The sequence below is a fragment of the Ovis aries genome, chromosome 17 (genome assembly GCF_016772045.2).
Source record: "Ovis aries strain OAR_USU_Benz2616 breed Rambouillet chromosome 17, ARS-UI_Ramb_v3.0, whole genome shotgun sequence".
NCBI lineage: Eukaryota > Metazoa > Chordata > Mammalia > Artiodactyla > Bovidae > Ovis > Ovis aries.
Window position 1 is genome coordinate 61,277,994 of NC_056070.1, and position 27,431 is coordinate 61,305,424.

A 27,431-nucleotide genomic window follows, 5' to 3' on the forward strand; every position below is an offset into this window, starting at 1 on the left:
AGAAGTGAATTAAAAAATACATTGTTCAACCCCCCTGGATACCAAATAAGGCCAGTGTGAGGTTGCAGGGTTTTGACCCTGCGCTTTCACAGTTTTAAATGGGGGCAAAGTTGTAAACAAAGTAATTCCCAGAGCAGGGACTGAGGGCAGCCCGAAACCCTCCCTGTACCTCTAAGAATTCTCTGCTCACCCCGCCTGCCTTTGGGGGCGGCTATGACCCACACCCAGCTGTCCTGGCCAGTGATGTGTCCGTCGCAGTCATGGCAACTTCCGGTCTGGGACCGAGGTGGGCAGGAGAGAGGGGTGCAGCCCGGGGTGTTCCCCACCGCCTCTCCGCCCCCTCCCCCCGCCCCCGACAATGGACAAAGCATCTGCAGCGTGGACACACCACCCAGGGGCCCCAGGGAAAATGAAGTTTATCTGTAGGCTGTGCTTGACAATGGTTTTTAATTTTGAAAAAGCGTTAAAATCATAAACCACGGGGCTCCCCATCCCAGGGGCTTCCCAGGCAGGCTCTCGAGTGAGAGGTTAGATTATGGCGAGCGCGAAGGGAAGACTTACTTCTTGCCCTTTCTTTTGCCCTTGCCTTTCTCCTTCTCTCCTTTGCCCTTGCCCCGCTTCTTCTTCTTGGACTTGAGCATGGAGCGGACCAGGTAGCCCTTCCACAGGGCCTGGATGAGAGTGGCGGCCCGCACCATGCGCACCATCTCCTGCTCGTCCTCTAGCCTCTTCTTGGCCAAGATCTCGCGCTCGGCCTGGATCTGGGAGAACTCTTCCACCAGCACGTCGTACCGCTTCTTCAGCTCCTCCAGCTGGAGCTGCTCCTCTTTGTGGATGATGTCCAGCTCCTCGTACTCGTCCTGGGGCGAGAGGCAGGGAGCGGGTGGGCCACCCCCAGGCTCAGAGCTCCCGTCTCCACCCACTTGTGCGCAGGTTCCCCGCCTCCCTGCAGGTGCTGCCGCCCCCAGCCATGGCCGCCAATGCTCAGCTTGTCTGCATCCCAGGCCCGGATGGGAAGGGGAGAGGTGATGGCCGTCCATCCCCAGCTTGCGGTGTGACGCCCGGCTTAAATAATTTCGGGAGTGAGGAAAACACCCAGCTTGTGAGCTGGGCTTCTAATCTCAGCTTGGCCACATCTTGAGGGGCTTCACCTTGTTCCAAGCCTTCCCTTTTTCCTCATCTGAAACGTGGGGACAATTCCAAATCCAGGAGCAGGGGTGGGAACTATTTCCCTGATTAAATGTTGGGCTGGATGCAACGTCCTAGATGGTGACGCCAGGCACACAGTGGGGACGTTTAAAAAAATGCCAGCTGCTGCCATCAACGTGGTCCGTGTCACAAAGATACCCAGAGAGGACCTTCCTTGGGTGATGGAACCCCACAGTTCTTCCCTACCTCTAACCATAGGCTCTCCTGCTGTAATTCACACCTATCTTCCTCCCTCCCTCTTTCCCACCAAGTATCTATTAGAAGCACAGTACTTCCAGAGGAGGCAGAGCTAAGTGGACTCTGTCTTTGCCATCATTAACCCACCACCCTCACTGGGAACAGAGAAATGAGCACAGCCTCCAGTCTCCCCCTTCCTAGAGCGCTGGGGATCAGACAGACCCCAAGTTGCCCTACTCTTGACAGCACGCCTGACATTGGGCCACTCAGAGGCTGACGTCCTCTCCAGTGCTCACCAGGCCTTCGTGGCCCCAAAGTTGGGGCTCTGGGCTCTGGGCCACTGATGTCAGCACAGAGCTGCATGGAGGCCTCAGGGCCTCCCTGTTTTATAGGCTGCTGTCCCCTGAGCACCTGCTCCAGGCCAGATCCTGTGTTGTACGAGCCTCAATGAATCCCCACCATGGTCCCGGCCTGGGTGTTACTGCTTATGTTGATCACATGCAGAATCCAAGGTCAAGTCCCTTGCTTAAGGTCACACAGGGACATAAGTGCCACTAGAGTGGAACCTCCAGATGACAATGGGGACTTTCTTCACTGCTGGAGGCTGCCACCCGGCCCATCTCAAGCACTTGGAAAGTTCCCGGGTAACTGAGTGAAGTGGTGGAGGTGAACTCGTACTTGAATCCAGCACAGATGAGTCCTGGCTGGCGGGGCTGCTGGAGGGAGCTGAACAGGAGGGGACAGGGAGCCTGGGATGTTGACCCTAGATGGAACCGAGATCTTTGGATCTGGTGTCAAACGCCACTTAGTGGCTGGCAGCTTCCGTTTCCTTCCTTTGCCACTGCTGCCCTCACTGCCCCAGGCTAGACAAACCCTTGAGCCTAAGGAAGGGACAGGGAAGTCACTCTGGGGAGGCCCAGAACTGGGAGTAGACCATGGACCATCTGAGGGCTTCTCTTCCCCTGCCCCCTCACCCCGATTCCTAGAAGGTCTTGGGAAACACACTTGAGACAGAATTAGGCAGACAAATACCTGCTTTTCACTCATCTCCGAATCGTATTTCTGGATCCAGTTCTCAATTTCCGTTTCCACTTTATATTTTTTCTGAAAAAAAAAAAAATTTCAATTAGTCATTGTTTGATGGACCTATAGTAACAACGAACGGCACCGAGGCTGCTCTGTGTCAGCAGGCAGTATGTCACGCCTCGCCTACTTGAATCCACACTACAAGGTAGGTTCTCCATTTCACAGATGAGGGCACGGAAGATCAGGAGTACTGACTCACTGGACCCAAGACCACGGAACTGATGGGTGGTCAGAGCTCGGATGTGAAGCCAGCTGTCTGGCTCCAGAACATTCTAGGCAGATGGAGCAGCAGGTGCAAAGGCCCTGAGCTGGGAACAAGTTCGTGATGTTTAAAGAATAGGCACCTGAGCCTGTGTGGCTGGGATGGCATGGCCACGGGTGAGCATGGTCCCAGTGAGTTCAGAGTGAGAAGCTATGTCGCACAAGGAGGGTCTGCAGCGGGAGGAGTTTGGTTTCTAGTGTAAGGGGGAGGGGACGCTCGCTGTTGCATGGATTTAGACCCAGCGGAGGAATGTGCTCTAATTTTGTCTTTAAAAGATCAGCTCCTGTACATACAATGGAATGTTCAGTTCAGTTCAGTCACTCAGTCCAACTCTTTGCAACCCCATGGACTGCAGCACGCCAAGCCTCCATGTCCATCACCAACTCCCAGAGTTTACTCAAACTCATCTCCATTGAGTCTGTGATGCCATCCAACCATCTCATCCTCTGTTGTCCCCTTCTCCCGCCTTCAAAGTTTCCCAGCATCAGGGTCTTTTCCAATGAGTCAGTTCTTCACATCAGGTGCCCAAAGTATTGGAGTTTCAGCTTCAACATCAGTCCTTCCAATGAACACCTAGGACTGATCTCCTTTAGGATAGACTGGTTGGATCTCCTTGCAGTCCAAGGGACTCTCAAGAGTCTTCTCCAACACCACAGTTCAAAAGCATCAACTCTTCAGCGCTCAGCTTTCTTTTATAGTCTAACTCTCACATCCATACATGACTACTGGAAAAATCATAGCCTTGACTAGACAGACCTTTGTTGGCAAAGTAATGTCTCTGCTTTTTAATATGCTGTCTAGGTTGGTCATAACTTTCCTTCCAAGGAGTAAGCATCTTTTAATTTCATGGCTGCAGTCACCATCTGCAGTGATTTTGGAGGCCAAAAAAATAAAGTCAGTCACTGTTTCCATCATTTCCCCATCTACTTGCCATGAAGTGATGGGACCAGATGCCATGATCTTAGTTTTCTGAAGTTGAGCTTTAAGCCAACTTTTTCACTCTCCTCTTTCACTTTCATCAAAAGGCTCTTTAGTTCTTCTTCACTTTCTGCCATAAGGGTGGTGTCATCTGTATATGTGAGGTTATTGATATTTCTCCCAGCAATCTTAATTCCAGCCTGTGCTTCATCCAGCCCAGTGTTTCTCATGATGTACTCTGCACATATGTTAAACAAGCAGGGTGACAATATACAGCCTTAACATACTCCTTTCCCTATTTGGAACCACTCTGTTGTTCCATATCCAGTTCTAACTGTTGCTTCCTAACCTGCATACAGGTTTCTCAAGAGGCAGGTCAGGTGGTATGGTATTCCCATCTCTTTCAGAATTTTCCACAGTTTGTTGTGATCCACACAGTCAAAGGCTTTGGAATAGTCAATAAAGCAGAAATAGATGTTTTTCTGGAACTCTCTTGCTTTTTCCATGATCCAGCAGATGTTGGCAATTTGACCTCTGGTTCCTCTGCCTTTTCTAAATCCAGCTTGAATATCTAGAAGTTCACAGTTCAGATACTGTTGAAGCCTGGCTTGGAGAATTTTGAGCATTAATTTATTAGCATGTGAGATGAGTGCAATTGTGCGGTATTTTGAACATTCTTTGGAATTGCCTTTCTTTGGGATTGGGATGAAAACTGACCTTTTCCTGTCCTGTGGCCACTGCTAAGTTTTCCAGATTTGCTGGCATATTGAGTGCAGTACTTTCACAGCATCATCTTTTAGGATTTGAAATAGCTCAACTGGAATTCTATCACCTCCACTAGCTTTGTTCATAGTGATGCTTTCTAAGGCCCACTTGACTTCACATTCCAGGATGTCTGGCTCTAGGTGAGTGATCACACCATCGTGATCATCTGGGTCGTGAAGATCTTTTTTGTACAGTTCTGTGTATTCTTGCCACCTCTTCTTAATAGCTTCTGCTTCTGTTAGGTCCATACCATTTCTGTCCTTTATTGAGCCCATCTTTGCATGAAATGTTCCCTTGGTATCTCTAATTTTCTTGAGGAAATCTCTAGTATTTCCCATTTTATTGTTTTCCTCTATTTCTTTGCACTGATCATTGAGGAAGGCTTTCTTATCTCTCCTTGCTATTCTTTGGAATTCTGCAATGTTATTCTGCCATAAAAAGGAGTGAAGTGTTGGCAGATGTTATGTGGGCAGACCTTGAAAAGGAGATGCTAGAAAGACCATATATTTGATGATTCCATTTACATGAAGAGTCCAGAATAGGCAAATCCAAGGAGACAGAAAGTAGATTAGTGGTTTTCAGGGGCTGGGGGAAGGGGAGTGGGTGAGAAACTGCTTAATGAGTACCAGGTTTGTTTGGGGGTGATGGAAGTGTTTTGGAACTAGAGAGAGGTTGTGGTTGTACAACACTGTGAATACTAAGTGCCACTGAATAAAATGGTTATATGTTTTGTTATGTGAATTTCACCTCAATTTTTAAAAATCGGCTCCTTAGTTCTTACGGGTTTCCCTGGTAGCTCAGATGGTAAAGAATCTGCCTGTAATGTAGGAGACCCAGGTTCGAACCCTGGGTTGGGAAGATCCTCTGGAGAAGGAAATGGACAGTATTCTCCAGTATTCTTGCCTAGAAAATCCCATGGACAGAGGAGCCTGGTGGGCTACAGTCCATGGGCTTGCGAAGAGTCTGACATAACTGAGTGACTAAGCACACAGTCCTTATAGTGCAAAAGTTCTTAACTTGCGCACCATGCACAGGCTGGCTTCAGGGAGCCTGTGACCCAAGAATTGCCCACCCCTGTGTGCAGGGGCACCTGTACCTTTTCATGGGGGAGAGGCCCAGGGCTTCCAGCAGATTCTCCAAAGAGTTGTGAAATGAAAACAAAGTGAGGACAAGTGATAGCAAGCGTGCCCGTGGTGTGGAAAGGGAGTCCACAGCAAACTGGTGCTTGTGGGGTGCCTGCGGGGCCTGGGGCCTGGCTGAGATGAGGGAGAAGGCGGATGAAGAAAGGATACTTATTGAGCACCTACTAGGCACCAGCTCTCCACCCACCATCTCATCTAGTTCTCGTAATAACTCATTGAGGCCTATTCAATCGTGATCGTCTTCAAGATATGAAAACTAAGACTTGGAGGGGGCTGAGGGATTTGCCAGAGGTTTCCGGGTGCCTTCATTTCCTTTGCAGGATGGGTGGGTGGGTGTCCTCCTCCTCCTTGCGGGGCTCAGAGGAGCTTGGGAGCTTGCTCGAGATCACAGAGCCGGCATGTAGTGGGACCCCATGTCTCTGCCCCCAGTGCCCCCCGGCTCCTCTGCCCTCCCCCCGCCCTGGTGGCCCCCCTGCCCGCGTCCCCCCTCCCCAGGGCACCTTCCTCAGCGCCTGCTCTGTGTCCCGGTTCTCCATGACCAGGTTGTGGAACTGCGACTGCAGCACCAGGATCTCCTGCTGGACCGCGGCCACCCTGGCCTGCGAGGCCCGGAAGTCCGCCTTCTGCTGCTTCTCCGCCTCCTGCTTGGTGCGCAGGAGGCTGTTCTCCGAGAACCTGAGCACCTGGTGCAGGTGGTTTTTCAGCTCTTGGACCACAAAGTTCTCCTTCTCCACCTGGACCGGAAAGAGGAGAGACTCTGGAGGATACCGCCCGCCATCGTGGGTCGCCGTGGCAGGAGAGGCTGGCGTGCCTGCAGCTCTCGGAGGTGGGGGGGCATTATTATGTCTCCCCATCTTTCCCCTGGCCCAGGATGAAGACGGAACCGCCTGCCTAGAGACGAGAAAATGGAGGGGTTGAGTCTGTCTGGGGTTGCGCAGCTTAACTGGAATTTGAAGCTGGGTCTGTTCCATCTGGAGCCCATGTCTGTGGCCACCACCCTCTGTTTCCTGGCATGAGCCAAGGGCTCAGCGTGCCTGAGACAGCTCCATGCTCCTGCCTGAGGCGCAATGGGAAGTACCCAGTTGGCAGAGATACCTGGCGTGATGCATGAAGGTGTGAGATAAACACCCAGCACAGGTAATGCCACCGGTTCTCCCCTTGAGGGCCTGGCTTGGCTCCTCCCCGCAGTGGGTTCTGAAACAGGAATTAGGGTTGGGGGCGGGGGAGTTGGGCTGTTCTGTAAATAAGCTCCAAAGGCTGATCACAAGCGCGAGAGTTTCCCTTTGAACACACCGATGCTGTGGCTGGCTCAGGCCGGCAGCCTTGGGCTGGGGGGTGGCTGGCAGGGGGGCGGAAGTGGGTCTGAGCTCACTTCCTGGACTCAGGGAGTGGCAGGTGGGGCTGGGGAGGGGGTTTGAGGCCAGCCTGTCCTGTGGGCAACTCTTCAACCTTCAGGTGCTGGGTTTGAAGGCAGGCAATGCTATGAGGAGTCAGAGCTTCTTGTGTGGACCCCTGAAGCCTGCCTAATTGGTGTCACCCCCTCATTTTACACTGAGATCCGATGACCTGATGAAATTTGCCCACCTGGCAGAAATGAAATTTGCCCACCCAGATCTGTCCACCTTGGCAGCCCCAAGTTGTTTTCTACCACCGGAATGAGATCAGCAAAGACACTTGGGAGGGTGGGGTCCTGTCTCTGTCCCTAAGTCACCCCTCCAACCTCTGAGTGACCTCCTCTGACTGAGCTCCTGGGAGCCTGTCATCTCTGCACTCACCAAATAATCAGCATGCCTGCTTTTCATGCCAGGTCTGCTGGGGACACAGTGGGGAGCTGAGAGAAACGAGGTCCTTGTCCTCTTGTGGGGGACCCAGACCCCAATCAAATCATCACACCAGTAGTCATCAACAAGCCCTAGGGAATGCCGAACAGGACCAAGTCAGGAAACCAGTGCGCCAGGGAGGGAGAGTGGCCTTGGTCTCTCATCTATCGCAGGGCGATGAAAAGGTAGCAGCTGTCCCCCAGGACCTGCTCTCCCTGGCAAGGCTGTAGAGCAAAATGTTTTGCTGGGAGCCTGGCCCCAGCTACAGACCACTTTCCCAACATCTCTAGCACTGGCTAAGAACTGATTCCAGGCAGCGGCCCAAAAAAGCAGGTCAAAGCCCCCTTCTCTGCTTTCCTCTTTTCTGCTGGCTGAACCAATGACAATATGACTGGGGGAAGCTGGAACAGCCTGTTGGGTCCACGGTTTGAAGTCTCATGTGGGGGATGTCAGAGAAGCCAGCCAGAAGGAACCTGGGCCCCTGACAAGTTTAAGAAGCAGAACTTCCGTGCCGGCTCTCTGTTAAACAGAAATCCATCTCCAGCTTGACTAAGCCCCTATTATTTGGGGTCTCTTTGTTTTAGCAGCTAAACCTATACTTATACATCATCTCCAGGGACTTTGTAAGATGTTGGTGAGAAAATGTATGTAAAAAAATAACACATAGGACTTCCCTGGTGGTCCAGTGGTGAAGAATCAGCCTGCCAATGTAGGGGACATGTGTTTGATCCCTGGTCTGGGAAGATCCCACATGCTGTGGGGCAGCTGAGCCCGAGCGCCACAGCTTCCCAGCCTATGCTCTGGAGTTTGTTCTTCACAAGAGAAGACAGCACAATGAGAAGCTGCCGCACCACAAATAGAGGACAGCCCTGGCTCACTGCAATCAGAGAAAGCCCGCAGGCAGCAACGAAGACCAAGCTCAGGTCGTCAAAAATAAATGAACAAAAATAATTTTTAAAATAAAATAACACAGTAGGTGTCCCCAGATGGTTATTAGGTTGGGATCGTGTTACCTTTTCTCTCTTAAAAATTGTTCTAGAACTTCCACCCCTCTCACCTGCCCTCAGGACAAAGATCACATTCCAAAGATCACCTCAAAGGTGATCTCTCAGCAAAGTCTTAAATGCCTATTACCCAGCCCTGGCCTGAAAGGTCCCTCTCTATTTCACCCACCTGGTTTACACTCTCTCATTCTTCAAGTCATGGCTTCCACCTCTCTGAGTTCCAAGTTCAGGTCTCCTATAACACTCTCTTATGGCACCTTGTACTTAACCCTTTCTTGTACTTCTCAAGACTGTAAATAAATCAGCTCTTTAAGACCTGCCTTCCCTCTCGTGAACTCCATGAGGCTGGGACCATGTGGACTCATCATTTGTAAGACCTGGCACCTGGTGAGTACTCAAAACAATATATATGGAGCAAATGAATGAAAACAACTATTTAAACCGTGGAGGGAAGAAACCTCAATTGCCAAAAGACGTGGGACCTCTCCCCGGGGCTCCCGCTGTAATCTGAGCAGTACCGTGTATTCATACCTCCGCATTCCTGTTCCTCACACAGGCGGCCAGTTCATTTTCCAGGGTGTCGATGATCTCTTGGTGCCTCCGATTCCGTCGGGTGATGTCCTGGATGAACTGGATCTTGTCTCTGGCTTCCATGGGACTGGTGAGTAACTTCTCAAACAGGAAACCCCGGAGTTCTACCAGGCTATCGATAAAACACTGGGCTTCCTTGCTCCTGCCCAAGGTCTGCGCCTGCAGCAGGCTGGCGGCCTGGGGGTTACTGAGCAGGAGTCTTACGACGTTCTTGGTGGATTCTTTGATTCCCTGCATCAGCGGCGGGAGCTGGGATTTCTGCACGTCCATGGCGAAGAGGCGCTCTCGGAACCACGCTTCATCCTCGAACTCTTCCGCCTCCTTCAGTTTCCTTTCTTCCTCCTGCAGGTAACTGACTCGGCCCAGGAAGGTCTGGCAGAGGTCCTCGTGCTCCCTCACTGCCTTCGCGATGTCCGGCCCCAGCATCCCCTCCGAAGTCTTGGAATCGGACGCCGCGTGGGACAGCAGGCTCACCAGCTTCACCTTGTGGATGGTCTCGTCCAGGACGGACATGATCCTCTTGGTCTCGATGGTGGTGAGTTTGGTCTTGGCGGGGATCAGGGCTTTTGGCGGGGTGGTGGACTTTTTGGTTGTCTGGGCTATCAGCCTTATTTTGTTGATATCAAGACCTTGGTAGAGGGGGGCCACGGTTAGGACGTCCAGAGCCATTTTATGGGCTTTGCCTCTGCACACCCTGACAGATTGAGACTTGGGTAGGCTCCCTGGGCCTCCTGCTTTGATTATGTTTGGCCACCCTGAAAAAGGAAGCAGAAGGCAGTCAGCAGAGCCACGCTGACATCGGGATGGCTGGCGTGGCCATAGCAGCTGTAAACTGTTGACGTGGAGAGTTCACCTTAGATGTTCTGCATCTTTGACCCAGAACTTCTCACGGAAAGCAGTTTTTAGCTCTGTGACAGTGTCAGGGCCCCAAGGGTAAGGGGACCAAATAAGGAGGTGGGTCTCAGGCACATGTGTCAGGCAGGGGCCAAGCAGGAATACAGACATCATTCTAAGTATTTAAACACACCCTGGGCTTCCCAGGTGGCTCAGTGGGAACGTCAGTGGAGACATCAGTGGAGACGTGGTTTGGATCCCTGGGTCAGGAAGATCCCTTGGAGAAGGGCATGGCAGCCCACTCCAGTATTCTTGCCTGGAGAACCCCACAGACAGAAGAACCTGGTGGGCTACAGTCTGTGGAGTTGGAAAGAGTCGGACATGACTGAGCACACACACCAGTGACATGGGTGATGGAAGAGCTGAGTGGCCAACGAGGGGAACGGGAAGCTACCCAGCGATTGGCAGTGGCCGGAAGCCACACCGCAGGAGGAGGAGGGGCGGGTCTGGGGATCAGGGTCCCCTGGGGGAAGCTGGAGCCACAGCCATTTCCTGTCCAGGAGTCACTGTAGCCCCAGAGGAGCTGTGGCCTCTGCTGGAAATGCAGCCCAAAGCAGAGAGAAGGGGCGGAAATCTGGTTCCTCCCTTCATCCAGCCTTCCAATCTAACACCAGCACCTCCTCTTAACTAAATTCAGGGGGAAACCAGCTGACAAGGGAGCCTGGGCAATGCAGCCAGCAGGGGTGGACAGCCAGAGAGAGCAGAAGAGAGACAAGCACGTAATAGCGCTGAGAGCAAGCACCACGAGGACAAGCACAGTGTATCTGCCCTGGCTTTTAAAAATGTATTTTAAAAATTGGGGTGGGGATGACCGGTGACTTCAAAGCACAACTTAAAAAAACTGTTTTGCTACAGAAACAGACTCAGACATAGAAAACAAACTTCCGTTTATCACAGGGGAAGGAGGTGGGGATAATTTAGGAGTATGGGATTTACAGATCCACACTACTGTATATAAAATAGATAAACAACAAGGATTTACTGTACAGCATAGGGAACTATATTCAATATCTTGTAATAACATAATGGAAAAAATCTTAAAAGTTGTACATATATGTATATATATGAAACTGAACCACCGTACTGTATGCCTGAAACTGACAAATATTGTAAGTCAAGTATACTTCAATCTTTATATATCTTTTAAAAAATACTGTTTTAGGGACTTCCCTGGGGGTCTAGTGGTTAAAAATCCGCATTCCAATGCAAGGGACTCAGGTTGAATCCCTGGTTGGGGAACTAAGATCCCACATGCCAAGGGGGCAACTCAGCCTGTGTCACAGCTAGAGAGAAGCCAGAGTGTCGTGATGAAGATCCTGTGTGTCACAACCAAGCCCTGATACAGCCAAATAAATAAATACTTTTTTTAAAAAAAGAAAAACTGTTTTGCTAGATGCAACAGTGTATAGTGAAGTGGCTTCTGGATCACAAAAAGGACATTAGTAGGAAAACCTATGATAGCCAAATAAAGTTAATAGTTTAGTTCCTAGCATTGTATAATTTTAATTTCTTAGCTTTGACAAACCATGGTTATGTAAGATATTAACATCTGGGGGAGCTGAATGAAGGTTACAGGGGAATTCTCTGTATTATCTTTTCTATTTTTCTGTAAATCTATAATTACTACAAAATTAAAAGTTTAAAAGACTTTCAGGAAAAAAAAAATACCTATGATGGCATTCAGAAATCGGTCATCAGTGTTGCCTATATGGCCGGATGGCTAAGAGTACTAAGCTTTGCAGCAACCCCATATGAGTTTCAGATCCTCGCTGTGGGACCCTGGGCTGGTTATTTAATCCCACTAAGCCTGGAAGGAATGATGCTAAAGCTGAAACTCCAGTACTTTGGCCACCTCATTCGAAGAGTTGACTCACTGGAAAAGACTCTGATGCTGGGAGGGATTGGGGGCAGGAGGAAAAGGGGATGACAGAGGATGAGATGGCTGGATGGCATTACCAAGTCGATGGACGTGAGTTTGAGTGAACTCTGGGAGTTGGTGATGGACAAGGAGGCCTGGCGTGCTGTGATTCATGGGGTCGCAAAGAGTCGGACACGACTGAGTGACTGAACTGAACTGAACTGAACTGAAGCCTGGGCTACCTCAGTCATTAGACAGGGATCATCACAGGGAAAGTTTCTGGCACAGATCCTGGACATTGTGAGTGCTCGATAAATAATGAGTATTATTATCTAGGGGAAAACGAAGTCCCAAGTTCAGGACTTCAGTGGTTTCTCAGTCTGCATCTCCCACCACCCTGCCCCTCCCAGGAGATCCAGATGGCTGGGATCGGCTGGACCTCCCAACATACCGTGTCGAAGATGGACCCCACCACGTCTCCACTCCTCGCCTTGTCCATCTAGTACCCCTTGTCTGGATGGTCAACAACTCTGCCATCTGAATTGCTCAAGCCAGACACCTGAGTGCCACCCGAACTCTGCCTCCTCTCCCATATCCAACGCACCATCCAGTTATCTGTGTTCACCCTTGAGAGCTCCCAGTCTGTTTCCTCCTCAGCAGCCTCTCTGCCACTGAGCAGGGCCCTTGATGGTGCTTGCTTCGTGATTAAAGAGTTCTTTAACTGGTCTGCTTACATCTGCTGCTGCTCCCGGTAAGAAAGATCGTCCGAGTAGTCACCCATTTGGGTATTTATTGAGCCCCCAGGGATGTTAAAAAAGATGCAAGGTATTTCTTGTCCTCCCAGAGTTTATAACCTAGTTTGGGATGTGGAACAGACACACGTGAAAGTTCAGCAACTATGGAAGAGGGGGATGAAGTTGTGTTGTCGGTTGCTTATTACCTGATCTGGCTGCCTTTCTTCCTATTCTCTGGCCCTTTAGGTGTTTCTTGTTTCTTGGATTCCCTCCGCTTCTTTCTGTTTACTCTTTGCTTTGCTGAAAAGGAGGTATCTAGATGTTCAATCTTCTCTCTCTCTCTCACTTTTTTTTTTTTTTCTTTTTTTTGGCTGCACGCCATGCAGCATGTGGGATCCGACCCATGTCGGTTTTGAACCCATGTCCCCTGCACTGGGAGTCGGAGTTTTAACCACTGGACTGAGAGGGGGGTGCTCTGTCTTGCCTGTCTTTGATTCCCACCCGCTTCCTGCGCCTTAATAAATCTTGTGAGTTGCTTCAGGCTTCTCCTGAAAATAACATTTTAGGGATGGCCGTGGAGGGTCCTCAGCCTCTCTGGGGATGAAGGAAATCTGCACCGGCCCGTCCAGCCACAGGATGGATGTAAACAAAGTGTTTCATGAAGGCACGTCTCCCCATTGTCCACCCAAGCTCTCAAGCATAAATCAGAATGCCCGAAGTTTTTAGGGCATTGAATGCAGTGTTGAAGAAAATGTTCCCATTTTCAGCCAAATTACCTCTTTTGCTTTAAAGGGCAAACTTGTTTTCTTTGATTATGATGATGCCCGTCAGTTCCTGACAGCTCATTTGGGTGAACCAGAAAAAGCCAGTGGCGCTGGGACTGGGGGAAATGCGTCTGAGTTCTGATGACAAAAATCACTAGAGAATCTCTTTTCCTTGAATTCTAATGCGATCACTTCATGTCCTTTTTAATGCCACCAACCTTAATATTTAAATCGCTTCCAACGCAAGCCTCTCCTTGTAAGATTCCTGCCCTGAGAGTGAAGCATTGCTGTTAATGGAGGGGGGACTTTAATTGGATCATCCCTTTATTTGTCATTAATTCTGCTGCTGAACTTTATAAATGGAAATATATCTTTATCATGCAAATTATACCTCGTTTTCATTCAAATGGGCTTGTTGGATGTTGTATTACATTCCCTCTCGGAACATTTTTGAGTTTAAAAAAAAAAAATGTTTGAGGTAAATTATGTATGTTTCCCCCTGGGGAGAAAAAGGAGAAGAAAATCCAGCAGCTACAAGTACCCTCAAATCCAGCACTAGTCCATGGAGAAGTCAAAGGATGTGAAAAAACAAGCTTGAGAGAGAGAGACAGAGTGTTTGTGTGTGTCTGGGTGTGGGTGTGGGTGTGGGTGGGTATGAGGGGCATCTCACTTTAAGGAATGCCATTTAAATACTAACTCTTAGGAACTCCTTGGCAGTCCAGTGTTGAGGACTCAGTGCTCGCACAGCCAGGGGACTGGGTTTGATAAGTGGTCAGGGAACTAAGATCCCACAAGCTGAGTGCCGAAAAAAAAAAAAAAAAAAAAACAAGCAGGTGAGGGAGACAGACTAAATCATCTCAGGGTAAGCTTTGAATCACCTCTCATTGGGTTTTATAGTTTGGAGTCAAGCAATCACATACTTTGGAAATTTTTGTTGTTGCTGCTGTGATTCAGTTGCCAAGTCATGTTCGACTGTTCGAGACCCCCATGGGCTGCACTATGCCAGGCTTCCCTGTCCCTCACCATCTCCGGGAGGTTGCCAAAGTTCATGTCCATTGAATCAGTGAAGCCATCCAACTATCTCATCCTCTGTCATCCCCTTCTCCTGCCTTCAATCATACTCAGCATCAGGGTCTTTTCCAATGAGTCAACTCTTCACATCAGGTGGTCAAAGTATTGGAGCTTCAGTTTCAGCATCAGTCCTTTCAATGAATATTCAGAGTTGATTTCCTTTAGGATTGACTGGTTTGTTCTCCATGTAGTTCAAGGGACTCTCAAGGGTCTTCTCCAGTACTACAATTCAAAAACATCAGTTCTTTGGTGCTCTGCCTTCTTTATTGTCTAGCTCTCATATCCATACATGACTGCTGGAAAAACCATAGCCTTGACTATACAGACTTCTGTTGGCAAAGTGACATCTTTGCTTTTTAACACATTATCTAGATTTGTCAAAGCTTTCCTGCCAAGAAGCAATGGTCTTCTAATTTCATGGCTGGAGTACCATCTGCAGTGATTTTAGAGCCCAAGAAGAGGAAATCTTTCACTGCTTCCACCTTTTCCCCTTCTATCTGCCGTGAAGTGATGGGCCCAGATGCCATGATCTTAGTTTTTTTAATATTGAGTTTTAAGCTGGTTTTTTCACTCTCCTCCTTCACCTGCATCAAGAGGCACTTTAGTTCCTCTTCATTTTATTTTTTTTTAAGTTTTTAAAAATTAATTTATTTTTTAATTGGAGGATAATTGCTTTACAGAATTTTGTTGTTTTCTGCCAGATATCAACACTTTCTGCCATTAGAATGGTATCATCTGCATATCTGAGGTTATTGATATTTTTCCTGGCAATCTTGATTGTAGCGTGTGATTCATCCAGCCTTGCATTTTGCATGATGTGCTCTGCGTATAAGTTAAATAAACAGGGTGACAACAGCCTTGTGGTACTCCTTTCTCAATTCTGAACCAGTCAGTTGTTCCCTAGAGGGTTCTGACTGTTGCTTCCTGACACGCATACAGGTTTCTCAGGAGACAGGCATTATGGGCAAATTACAAAGACACACCATGTAACTGATGATGACACGGGGCCCACAGGTCAGCATGATGCCACAGTGATGGGTAACAAGAGACATTCTCATGGCCGCTGGTTCCAACTCAGTGTCGCCCAAATCCCTCTCACTGGAATGTCAGCTTTGTGATTTCTACCAGATCTCTAGACCAGGTTGTGCTATTATCCACTCAGTTATTTTCTTTAAGCACACTTTCATTCTTAAGTACTTCTCATTAAAAAGGAAACTTTATATCTCTGCTGTAACTGGAAAATCTGTTTCAACTCATTAAACAGAAGATGACAATGTCTACCTCCTGATGTTATTTCATTCCAGCTAGATACTGGGACCCAGGCAAGATGAGTCTGAGACTGGAACGCTATCCTTAAAATGCAAGATTAGCAAGCAGTTGTTGTTGTTGAGTCACTCAGTCGTGGCCGACTCTTTTGCAAGGGAAAGTCCCCCTATGGCCACTTTTGAAGGATTACTCAGTCCTCCCTTGTCCTTTTTGAGAACCTGTGTTCCCTGGATGGCTTCTGGCTTGCGGAAGATTCCTGGGCTGGAGGTGGAGCCGTGAACACTGGCGGTAGTAACAGACTGAATCTCATCGGTGGAGATGGCTCTGTGACCGCAGGCTCCAGCGTTACCCTGGGCCTTGGAGACAGAGGGCTCTGAATAGTGTCTGAGGTTGGGACGGAATGCGCTCCACGGGACAGATTTCCAAGCTGCTGGTTAGGCTTATAATGAATAACTCTCTATGGCTGCTGGCCACGGCTATAGCCCTGGGCAAATTCACTTAACCTTCTGGGCCCTTATCTCTGAATCTGGAAAGGAAAACATGAGCCCACTGCATGGTGATTAAGTTTGGGGGTTCCCATGATAGACGAATTTGAAGTTCAGTCCTAGGGGATCACCACTTCCTTGCTCCGTGGCTTTAGGTAAGTCTATTAAGGTCTCTGAGCATCTTCGGCTTCCTCAACTGTGACATTCCCTGGTGGCTCAGATGGTAAAGAGTCCACCTGCAATGTAGGAGATCTGGGTTCAATTCCTGGGTTGGGAAGATCCCCTGGAGAAGGAAATGGCAACCTACTCCAGTATTCTTGCCTGGAGAATTCCATGGACAGAGGAGCCTGGCAGGTTTATGGTCCATGGGGTCACAAAGAGTCAAACATGACTGAGCTAGAGTTTCACTTTCACCTGTGACATGGGGATAATAACAGACGCCATGCTTGATAAAACTGTTGTGAGCATGACATGAAGTCCGGACTCAATCATGTTGGGCTTTTAGGTGGACTTCCAAAATGATATGATTTAATATTGACATTTGAAGACTTCTTAAAACAGAATGTGTGTTTTTCCTCAAAATAATATATATTTGTTTTTGCACAGAAAGGTTTATAAACAGCCAGCATGGATCCATTTTTCTACTCCTTTTTACTATTTCTGTTTTTAATTATGCAGGCTTCTGCATTATTCACGACTTTCTGTAAGTAATGGAGGAAGACAGAGACTGCTTAAACCACTCACCATTTTCCAGGCTCTTCCCTCTTACAAATTAATTCATCACAATTTTTAATTCCTCTTTTGGCAATGTAGCTGTCAAAGTGTTTATTTCTGGTTCTCTGCAACTGTGGGTAGTATCACTTTGGTTGTTTCAGACAGAAGGAAGAATTTCTTAGCAGTGAATTTGGATTTTTCTAAAATAGACTTCCCCACTTAAATATATGTATACATTTAAATCATAATCTTATCAGATGCAAAACACTGGCTTTTCCTGACTGACAGATGTTGCAGAAGAGTCTTTTAAAAACTGTGACCCTTTAGTGAATGGTGGAATCAGTTTGGCTGTTGAGACTAGTATTAAAAATAAATGAAATAAAAAATATCAGAGCACACTGCATGTAGTAAGTATCCTTTTGTATTTAAACAGGCTTGTGCTGTGTGCCAGGTTGAGGAGGAAAATGTATTTCTTTGCCTGGCTTGTGGTTAAAAAAAAAAGACCTGCATCCAAAAGATTTTATGTTAAAGGCATTTGATTGGCCATAGGATATAACCTGCTGCTAAGGTCTTCCCTGGTGGCTCCGTGGTAAAGAATCTGCCTGCAAATGCAGGAGACGCCAGAGATGCAGGTTCAGTTCCTGGGTTGGAAATATTTCTTGGAAGAAATGGCAACCCACTCCAGTATTCTTGCCTGGAAAGTTCCATAGACAGATGAGCCTGGTGGGCTACAGTCCAGGGGATCAAAAAAGAGTCAGACGGAACAAATAATGTGTGCCATTATTTGAAAGCTAAGGTCAAAGAGATAATTTCCTCTGATGTTCTGTATTTCAAATGATCTTGATTTTTAATCCTTTTGCTTTCAGTTCCACTAACTAGGGCTTGAAGGGGAAAGGTTGGGGGCGGGGGGTGTATGTGTGTAGCACTTGTGTGAAAATACCAGTGTAGAACAGAGTTGTTCAGTCTCCACACTATTGTCATTTTGGGTCAGATAATTGTTGTGGAGGCTGTCCTGTGTGTTGTAGGATGTTTAGCGTCATTCCTGGCCTCTACCCACTTGATGCCAGTAGCATCCTTCTCTTGCCATTAGCTCCAATCAGTTGGAAATGCAATATCTCCAGACATTGCCCAATGGTCCTGTGGGGTGGGTGTGCGGTGCTCCTCATTGAGAACCACTGGTTTGGACCACAGTGGCCTGGCTCCCCAAAAAAACTCTTACCCGCCCATATGCTAAGTCCAGTGCTCTATCCAGATTCAAAGGAAGGCTTGCTCATGCCTTGCCCACTCTGTCTGATGAGGGCCATCTCAAACCACCATCACTTACAGAATCAAGATCAGATTCACCAGCTGGGTCTTAGGAGCCCTGGGTGCAGGATCCTCCCCCGCCAGGGGCTCTTGGAATAAGTCTGGGCAAGTCCCTTATCTCTTTTGCACATGGGAACACACACCTGTCATAGCCATCAAATGGGAACTGGGTTGAGGAAGGATGGTTTAACAGATGGGAAGGCCCTTTGGAGGGTTAAAAGCTCTCTCTCAAGTGGAGTGATTATGATTATGATTATATGTTGAGGGATAAATCAGGTTATACATTGGCCTCACTGCCCAGAGCTGTTTTCTCTCAGGGAGAAAGGGAAGTATGTAGAGGCAGGGAATTTAGCAATTGAGTAGGGAGAAAAGATTCAGTTCTTAATTCTTTTTTTTTGTGGCTGCACCGTCTAGCTGGTGGGATCTTAGTTCCCCAACCAAGGATCAAACCTGAGCCCACAGCAGTGAAAGCGCCAAGCCTTAACCACTGGACTGCCAGGTAATTCTGGAAGACTATTTATAATTCAATCTGTTTACTTGTTATAGGTTTATTCAAATTTTCTCTTTCTTCTTGGGTCGATTTTAATAATTTGTCTTTCTAGTCCTGAGTGTTCATTGGAAGGACTGATGTTGAAGTTGAAACTCCAGTACTTTGGCCAACTGATTCGAAGAGCTGACTCATTTGAAAAGACCCTGATGCTGGGAAAGATTGAAGGTGGGAGGAGAAGGGGACAACAGAGGATGAGATGGTTGGATGGCATCACCAACCCAATGGAGATGAGTTTGGGTAAACTCTGGGAGTTGGTGATGGACAGGGAGGCCTGGCGTGCTGCAGTCCATGGGGTTGAAAAGAGACACAGCTGAGCGACTGAAGTGAACTGAGGAATTCATTCATTTTATCTAAGTTGTCTTATTTTTTTGGCATGAAGTTTTTCATCATATTCCTTATAATTCTTTAAGTTTCTGTAGTTCTGATTTTGGCAATTTGTGCCTTTTATTTTCTTGGTCAGTCCAGCTATATCTTCCTGGTATATTAGCCTTCCTATCAATATCAAATGGTCCCTCTTTGTTCTAGTAATATTTTCTTTTTGTCTTAAAATCAACTTTGTCTGATAGCAGTTTAGCGTTTCCGGCTTTATTATGGTTACTGTTTGCATGGAGTCCAATTTTTTTTATTATCTGTGTCTTTTAATCTAAGATGAATTTCTTGTAGGCAGAATATATTTCAGTCTCACTTATGTATTTATTTATCTTGAAGCATTTCTTTCTCTCTTTTTTATTTTTGACTGTGGCGCACAGCTTAGCTCCTTGACCGGGGATTGAAGCTGCACCTTTGGCAGTGAAAGCACTGAGTCCTAACCACAGGACTGCCAAGGAATTCCTCAGTCTCATTTTTTAAACTTAGTCTGGCAACCTCTGTTTTGATTGGAGTGTTTTTTTCCATTTAATAATTTACATTAAATTATTCATATAGTTGGATTTACATCTGCTGATTTACTAATTTTTATTTATTTCATTGCCGGGGTCCAGCCCCGGTGGATCCAGGGAATTCAAAGCGTGGACAGCGTTGGCATGAGAAAAACTTATTTATTGATTGATATAAGATTAGATTAGGAAGAAACAGTGTAGTAGGAAAATTAAGTGGAGAAAGAGGGCTGAATAACTTGGATTACGTGGAAGACCAATAAAATTCCAGACAAGGAACTTGCACCATCTACGTTGGGCCACCGGTGCTCGCTTGAATATCTAAGGGTGCCTGGCCTTAGGCTCCCTTCACGTGGGTCTTAACAGCCAGGGCAAGTAAGTAGACTTGGCGAGCCTCTGTGCCCCAGATGGGAATTCAGCCTGAAATTAAAGTAAAGAGGAAAAGGAAAAAGAGAGAGAGAGAGACACAGGGGAAAACCAGTCCAGCGACTGGCTCCAGCCCCTATTGTCTAGAAAGGCCTTTTATACCTTTTTTGATTGTACATAGGGATTAATGGGTAATACAAAATTATGCAGTGTTAGCAGTCCAGACTCTTATCAAAACCAGGCTTTTTCTCTGCATACCTAATTGTATACACAAGTCTTAGGTGATTTACATCATCTTCTGGCCAAAAAGGGCCAATTAACATTTTACAGCCTTTTTTCTGATAAGGGTTTGTCAACCAGAAGACTTATTTGTGTTGATCTTCCCAAGGTTTGGTGCCACTCTCAGAAAGCACTAAGTAAAGTTACATTCTTACATAGCAAGGACACAAGAGGAGTGCAGTGATATATAACAAAGAGAAGTAGTTAACTCAAAAGTCTAGTGTTGCTAACATCAGAACTACTATATATCTTTTTCCATATCCCGTTTATATTGATTAATATCCTCCCAGGTGCCTAAAAGATAAAGAATATGGAGGCCTGGCAGCAGTCATTGAGTCAACAGCAAAAACCCTCTACCAATATAATTTTTAACTCTTTAGAAATGGCTCTGTATCTTTAAGATGCTTCTAAGCCTTGTGCCTCTCACGGTTGGGGGGCTGTAAGCAATTCACAAGAGGTCTGGGGAACCTGTTAGGCAAGCTAGAGAGCAATCAGAGGGGGTTTAACTGAAACATTCCTTTCAAATGCAGAAGACTAAAGCCCTGAATTGACTTTTTTCCAGAGAATATCAGAAAAGTGGAAAAGCAGAGTACAAAGGCTGGCAGATTTTTGGTTTTGGGGGGTACATGCTCAGGAAATGCCAGGGGGAACTCTGAAGTCTGATCACGACCTTGCGTATGTCAGCTTCCTTCCTCATGACCTTGTCACGGGCAGGATTCCTCACACTGGCTTCTGGCATTTCATGCCTTTTCTTTTTTGTCCCCATGCTATTTACTGAATGCTTTTTATTGTGTTAAATGTTTTTAGTCCATTCTTTTAATTATTCCATTGATTTTTAAAATATTTTTTGAGTGTTTTTTTTTTTTTTTTTTTTAGTGGTCGATTTAGGGATTATAATGTACACCTTAATTTATCATAATCTATTCTGGGATACTAAATATTTTCTATTTGATAGTCATTGTTATCTTGTCTTCTTTCAGTTATTTAAACATGGTTTCCTTTAGTTCTTTGATCGTATTTATAATAGCTTTTTTGAAGTCTTTGTCTGCTGAAACCAACATCTGGGGACACATAGAGACTGTTTCTATTGACTGCATTTTTCCCCTGAGTATGTTTACACACATCTCACAATTTTTATTGAACACTGGAAATCTTAGAGGGAAATTTTTTTTGGTAGCAACACAGTATTTTTTTTTCCTAATGATTGCTGTTTTTGTTTTGCTTGGGCATTTGGTAATTTACTTCCTGGACTAAATCTGTCAAGTCAGTCTCCTCCATGGTGTGCAGCTACTGATATCTCTGCTTAATTTTTTTTGCATATTTTTATTTTAAAACTTGGCTTCCTAGGGGTCACCTATGTATCCACATAGTTTAATATTCAGCCAAAAATCAGTCAGGGGTTGTGCTCACACTTTGAACCAGTAAGGCTCCTATTCTTGGATGGCAAGTACCCTATGCACTCAGTACACCTGTCTACACCAGGCTCCAAAGGCCAAGCATTTCTAAGTCTCTTGGGCCGGAGCAGGTCTCTGCTGCACATGCGCATAACCTCTAGTCAGTCAAGGTAAGACAGAGCTCATCAGGTTCCGCATGGATGCCGCATTCCCCAGAACTCCAAGTTTTCAGTGCACTGTTGGCGCCGAATAGAACTACAACCTTGGACTGCTACACCCGCTGGCGTTCCCTGTTCTCGTCCCACCAAGATTGCTACTTTAGCCAAGAGTCCTCCAAATCAAGTGAGCCCCATCAGACAGCGACAGTGAAGCTCTTGGTTTTCAGGGGGCTACCTGCCCTCGTTGAACTATTATGCCAGATAGAACTGAGTATGGGGAAATCAGAGAAGTCCCAGGTAAGTACAAAACAAACTTGAAGTTCGGTGGTTTTATGAATAAAAGCTCTCAGTTTGTTGTATGCCTTTGGCTGATTTTCAGAGTGCTAATTTAGCAATAGATGGTTTTGTCTAGCTTTATAGTTGCTTTGAAAAATTATTACTGTGTTAAAATATACATAAGTTCAGGGGTAAAGAATCCACCTTCAGTGCAGAAGACCGGGTTGGAGTCCTGGGTTGGGAAGATTCCGTAGAGGAGGGAATGTCAGTCCACTCAGGTATTCTTGCCCGGAAAATCTTACGGACAGAGGAGCCTTGGCGGGCTACTGTTCAAGGGTTTGCAGAGTCAAGACACAACTGAAGCGACTGACTTTGATTGAAGCAACTGAGCACTTATGCAGGCAACATAAAGTTTACCACTGTAACCATTTAAAATTCAGTGGCATTAAATTGTTACATTCATATCTATATGCAACCATCACCACCATCTGCCTTCCAGAACTTTTTCATCATCCCAAATTGAAACTCTGTACCAGTTAAGTAATAACTGCCCGTTTCCCACTCCCCCAGCCCCTGGCGACAACTATTCTACTTTGTTTTAGTTAATCCTTGCAACAAACCCTTTCTCTTGAGTATGTAAATGAAATTATATTTTAAGGACAGTGATGGAAGTTAAGGTCTAAAGTTATTATAGCACAAAAGGCCAACATTGGTACAAAGGTACATAATTTAAACACTCACTCTCATTGCATGCTCACCTTGGGATTTATAAGCTGTTGACAGAATGGTAGGGGACTTATAAAACTACTCTCTCACCCCCAACACCTATGTGTAACTTGAAAGTAGTTTAACTTAGCTGTGAGTCCACTTGACTAGTATCATCCACGTTTTACGGATGAGGAAGTGGAACCATGAAGTGGACAAGAGGAAGGGCAGAGTAGAGGCAGAGACACCAAAGAGGACGCCCAGTCGTCTTTGCAGAAGGTCGAGAGGGACGTCCAGACTGAGGCAGGGGCTGGAGATCAGGGTCCTGAGCTGGGGACGGGCTAGCGGTGGGGGGAGGGGGGACGGGATGCTGATTCCTCAGAGTGTCAAAAAGATAAGAGGACTAGATCCCATTCAACATCTCCCCATCATCTCCAGCCCTTCCCCACATGATCACTCACCTGCTCGGTGGTCTTTAAGTTTTTCTGTCCTTGGTTACCACAGCTGTTCCTGCGTTGCTAGGTTACCCATCAATCTCAGAAGGCGGGACTCGGTGTCTGATTAACTTTCCTTTTCGCCATTCGATTCCTTATTCCCCTCGGTTTGGTCCACCTCCTGAGGACTGACCAATCAGAAACAAGGTGTGTCTAACTCTCCACCAATTGGAAGAGCCGGGCGTCCCTCAGGGTTAAGCTGAACGAGTAAGGCGGGGAGAATAGGCGTGAAAGGGGCGGAGCTTCTTTGTCCCGCCTCTCTTCCCCAGGGAGGTGGGCAAGGAGGCTTGTATTAACTGGGGAAGGACGTAAGGATTGGCCAATCAGAGATCATCATGACGCCCGAGTTAGCCAATAGGGCGCGGCGAAGGGGGGACTGGGGCGGTGCCGGCCAGGCGAAGGGGACAGTAGGCGGCGGATGGGAGAGCTGGCGCAGCTGCCGTGGTGGCAGCGGCTGAGGTGGCGGTTTCTGCGGCGGCTGCTGCAGCTGCAACAGCTCCGGGCTCGGGGCTTTGGCGGCTGCGCCGGCGGGCTGTGCTGTGCTGTGCGGACCCCGGCGGTCGGTCCGGGTTGCTGGGGCGGCGCGTGTAAGAATTCGAGGCATGTGAGGGATGGTCAGAGGAGAGGGCAGAGGTCAAGGGGCAGGGGGCTCGGAGTGAAAGGTTGCGGCTGGGTATTTGGGTGTGGGAGGCGGGCAGGTCGGGCCAAGAGGGGTTGCGGGGAAGTTCATTGCTGCGCTTCTCTCCCTCCAGTCCTGATGTGGGGAGGGGGCCCAGCGTGGGGACCGCCCGAGGAAGCCCGGGGCGGGAGAGGGGGCTCAAAGTCGAACACGTGGAGTAGAATCCCGCACGCCTCTTCGCTCCCCTTTCTCTCTCAAATGCTCATCTCCCTGGAGCCCTCAGTCCACCCACCCTGCAAGAGACTCTTGCCCGGTCCGTCTGCCCGAGTGGAGCGCGGGACGGCCTGCCGGCTTTCCCTGGGACCTTTCCCTAAGGGGTGACCCTTCCATTCTGGGTCCTCTCTAGAGGGAGAAGCACTGTGACTTTAAGTAACGTCCCTTCTCTTCCCCGAGCCTCAGTTTTCCCTCTCTAAAATTATGGGTTTGAATTCAGATGAGGGGACTGGTCTGGGAAGAGAGGAAGGGTAATGGTTAAGCAGGGAGGGTGAGACTGCCTGGGTTGAAATCTGGGCTCTATTACTTCCCAGCGGTCTACTTACAAGAGGTCGGTTAATTTAACCCCTCTAAACCTCACTTTCCTCATTGTGAAGTGGGGACATCAGCTGAGTAAAATTTCCTAACAGCAACACTATTCACATATTGAGGCACATATGTCTCTGTTGTGATAACCCCCTCTGAGAGCCACAAAACTAATGCATTCATTACAAGCAAACAGTCATATATTATACAGTTAAAATAAAAGCCAGTAGCTACTATAATAACAACGATATAATTAGGAAAGCTCTTCTTGATGAGTTGAAAAGGTTAATAGCCTCTCCAGCCTTCAAAATAAATACTGGCCAGGACAAGATGTTAATAATTGTCAGGGCTGAGTGATCAATACAAGGAAGTTCATTTACATATTCTCTCTACATTTGAGTATATTTGAAAGTATCTGTGGTGAAAAGTTTAAGCCAAAAAAAAAAAAAAAGAAAAGACATAAAATGCTTTAAGACAGCCAAATGGTAGCATCTCATTTGGAATTTCCTTTTCTGTTTTCCCACCACTGAGATTTAAAAGTAAAATGAATCCCCAGATCTGGAGGAAACTTAAAAAAAAAATCTCACAGGAAGTTTGCTGGGTAGAGCGCTACAGTCTTAGCAGCAAAGAATAGTGCTCATTTTTAAACTGCCTACTTTTTAAGAAGCCATTGATGCACAGGGGCCTGCCTCAAATGGTCGTGGAGGTTTCTGAAGGAGGTAAATTGCTGGGTTGCCATTCAGTGGGTTGATTTGGAGGCAAACTTGATTGAGACCAGAACACTGCAGTTTGAGGAAGGAACCTGCTGCTGTTTTCAAGTTCAAAGGTCTGCTGTTAGATCTGCTGAGTGCTTGCATTTCTTTTGGTCCTCAACGGAAACAGGAATGTGTATAAATAGGAACTGTAAAAGGCTAGTTCTGACTGTTTTGAATTGAAAGTTCCAAATAAGCATTTCATTTAAAAAAATATTCTAGTCTCTTCCCTTTTCTCCCCAAATACCTAAATCTAGGAGAATAGTGCCTTTGTAAGAATGATATGGGTAAGTTTAGATGACCTGGCACACTATTTATAGGTCATTGGAGCTAGTGCTGCCTAAATACCAGGGCTGGACTTGGAAGAATTGTAGCATGGTGGCTGGGAGCACAGGTCTGGAGTCAGATTGTGCTTTCCCACTTTCCTGCTGTGGGATCTTGGACAAGTCACTTAACCTCTCTGAGCCTTAAGTCTCCTCTTCTGTAAAGTGGGACAATAATCTTACTTACTATTATTGACTTTCAGTCAACTTTACTTAAACTTGCTAGAAGAGCCCCAGTACATAGTAAACCCTCACTGAGTACTAATTACTATTATATGAACGGTCATATATATATATATATATATATATATATATATAGTATATACATTTATATGGCTCAGAGGTTAAAGTGTCTGCCTGGAATACGGGAGACCCAGGTTCAATCCCTGGGTTGGGAAAATCCCCTGGAGAAGGAAATGGCAACCCACTCCAGTACTCTTGCCTGGAGAATCTCATGGAGAGAGGAGGCTGGTGGGCTACAGTCCATGGGGTCGCAAAGAGTCGGACACGACTGAGCGACTTCACAAAGTATTTAAAATCTTTACGAAACACACAAACAAGGGTTAAGAGGGGTGGAGATGGAACATATTAGCCATAATATCAATCTCTAGACATAATTACGCTTAGCTTTTTAGTATTTATTCTTGCAGAATTCCTGTCCCATCCCCCATATTTCAGTGATATTATTGGCTCAGACAGTAAAGAACCTGCCTGCAATGAGACAGACCTGGGTTTGATTCCTGGGTTGGGACAATCCCCTGGAGGAGGGCATGGCAACCCACTCCAATATTCTTGCCTAGAGAATCCCCATGAACAGAGGAGCCTGGCAGACTACAGTCTACGGGGTCGCAAAGAGTTGGACATGACTGAGCGACTAAGCACAGCACAGTGGCACATCCTGTGATGTGCACATCTTTTTTTTTTTTTAATTAAGATACAATTCACATTACTGTAAGATCCACCATCTTAAAGGGTACCATTTTTAGTATACTTGTGAAGTTATACAACCATCACCGCTGTCTGATTCCAGAACATTTTCATCAATGGTTGTCTTATGATCATTGTCTTTTTCTTTTTTTTTTTAATCCCCCAAACTCTAGAAGATGCCACTGATGGAGGAGTTTCTGAGAAGCACCTCGGGGCCAGTGGCTTTGACCGGGAGCTCAAAGCAGAGACTATTTAAAGCCTTGGATATCACCTCCTGAGGGCTGCAGGTGTGAAGAACATGGCTATGAGTTTAGATGATGACGTTCCCCTCATCCTGACCTTGGATGAGAGTGGCAGCGCCCCAGTGGCTCCCTCCAACGGCCTGGGCCCAGATGATCTGCCCAGCAGAAGTAAGATGGTAGGGTGTGCTGGGGGCGGGGGGGGGAGTGCAGCTTTTGTTTTGTTGTGGGCTTGGTGGTCTGATGGTAGATTCATGTACCCGAATACCTGACTCCACGTTTGACCCCCAAGTTCTGACATATGCTAGTAGGAGACTAATTCTGTGGGGTCCTAATCCTGCAGCCCCAATTTAGGGATGTTCCCTGGGACTAGCTTGCCCGGCTTCCCACAGCTCCACCCCTCCCTTGCACCTGCGGTACCCTGGTTCTGTTCGTGGATGCTTCGTGGAGACCTCAGGCAAACCTGCTCCTTGGCTGGCATCCCTGTCCCATTCCTTGTTAAAAAAAGAAACAGATTTCAACATCAGCCTCCGTCTGCCCGATCTTTGGCAGGAAAGTGGCGTTGACTGCTTCTCCCCGCTGGCGTTCAGTCCCTGCACCGCCCAGAACAGGATGGAGTGGAAGAGGGCAAACATTTGTCATAATCCATTGATCAGAGGGTTTGGGGTTTGTTTCACTTTGTCTTCCTCTAAACCAAAGCCCAGAAGCACAAAGTGAACCCAAGATAGGTGATGAGCTTTAAATTTTTTAGATTTTAAGTGTGTTTCTGGCAGAATGAAAGGTCTTAAAAAAACCTTTTTTGTTCCAAAGCCATTTGTTCCATTTGCTCA

General features: G+C 47.1%; 2 protein-coding genes and 1 long non-coding RNA gene across 11 annotated transcripts in view; 2 read left to right on the forward strand and 1 right to left on the reverse strand.

Annotated features, from left to right (window-relative positions):
* Positions 1–428: 428 nt before the first annotated feature.
* Positions 429–23,231, reverse strand: IQCD (IQ motif containing D). 2 transcript variants are annotated; one of them, XM_004017395.5, is made up of 5 exons: positions 23,130–23,231; positions 8,915–9,729; positions 6,060–6,293; positions 2,419–2,490; positions 429–860 (listed from the first exon to the last, which is right to left on the reverse strand). In XM_004017395.5, the coding sequence occupies exons 2-5, from the start codon at positions 9,641–9,643 to the stop codon at positions 558–560; spliced, it is 1,338 nt and encodes a 445-aa protein (XP_004017444.3). In that variant the 5' UTR covers positions 9,644–9,729; positions 23,130–23,231; the 3' UTR covers positions 429–557. The 2 variants fall into 2 exon arrangements, with proteins under 2 accessions (XP_004017444.3, XP_027812365.1); XM_027956564.2 differs by lacking the exon at positions 6,060–6,293.
* Positions 8,939–13,631, forward strand: LOC121816965 (uncharacterized). The gene is made up of 3 exons (XR_006056711.2): positions 8,939–9,044; positions 9,323–9,509; positions 12,137–13,631. It is a non-coding gene; the product is annotated as an uncharacterized LOC121816965 (long non-coding RNA).
* A 332-nt stretch (positions 23,232–23,563) lies between the features above and the next one.
* Positions 23,564–27,431, forward strand: part of TPCN1 (two pore segment channel 1) — a 65,115-nt gene continuing 61,247 nt past the window's right edge. For 2 of the 8 annotated variants that reach the window (XM_060401234.1, XM_027956569.3), the window contains exon 1: positions 26,575–26,780. Coding sequence is in view for 5 of the 8 variants with exons in the window: in XM_027956566.3 (XP_027812367.1) it covers positions 26,661–26,772 (112 nt within the window). In the remaining 3 variants the exon portion in view is untranslated. Of the gene's footprint in view, positions 23,763–26,535; positions 26,781–27,431 lie in introns of those variants that run through there. The other 6 variants (XM_027956568.3, XM_042234667.2, XM_027956566.3 and 3 more) reach the window with 5 other exon arrangements.

Excerpts from the sequence above, each read along its gene's own strand:
- IQCD (XM_004017395.5), bottom strand. The coding sequence starts at position 9,643 with ATGGCTCTGGACGTCCTAACCGTGGCCCCCCTCTACCAAGGTCTTGAT. Across the intron at positions 2,491-6,059 it reads CAGAGCAGGCGCTGAGGAAG|AAAAAATATAAAGTGGAAAC; the intron begins GTGCCCTGGGGA and ends TTTTTTTTTCAG. Across the intron at positions 861-2,418 it reads CGGAGATGAGTGAAAAGCAG|GACGAGTACGAGGAGCTGGA; the intron begins GTATTTGTCTGC and ends CTCTCGCCCCAG.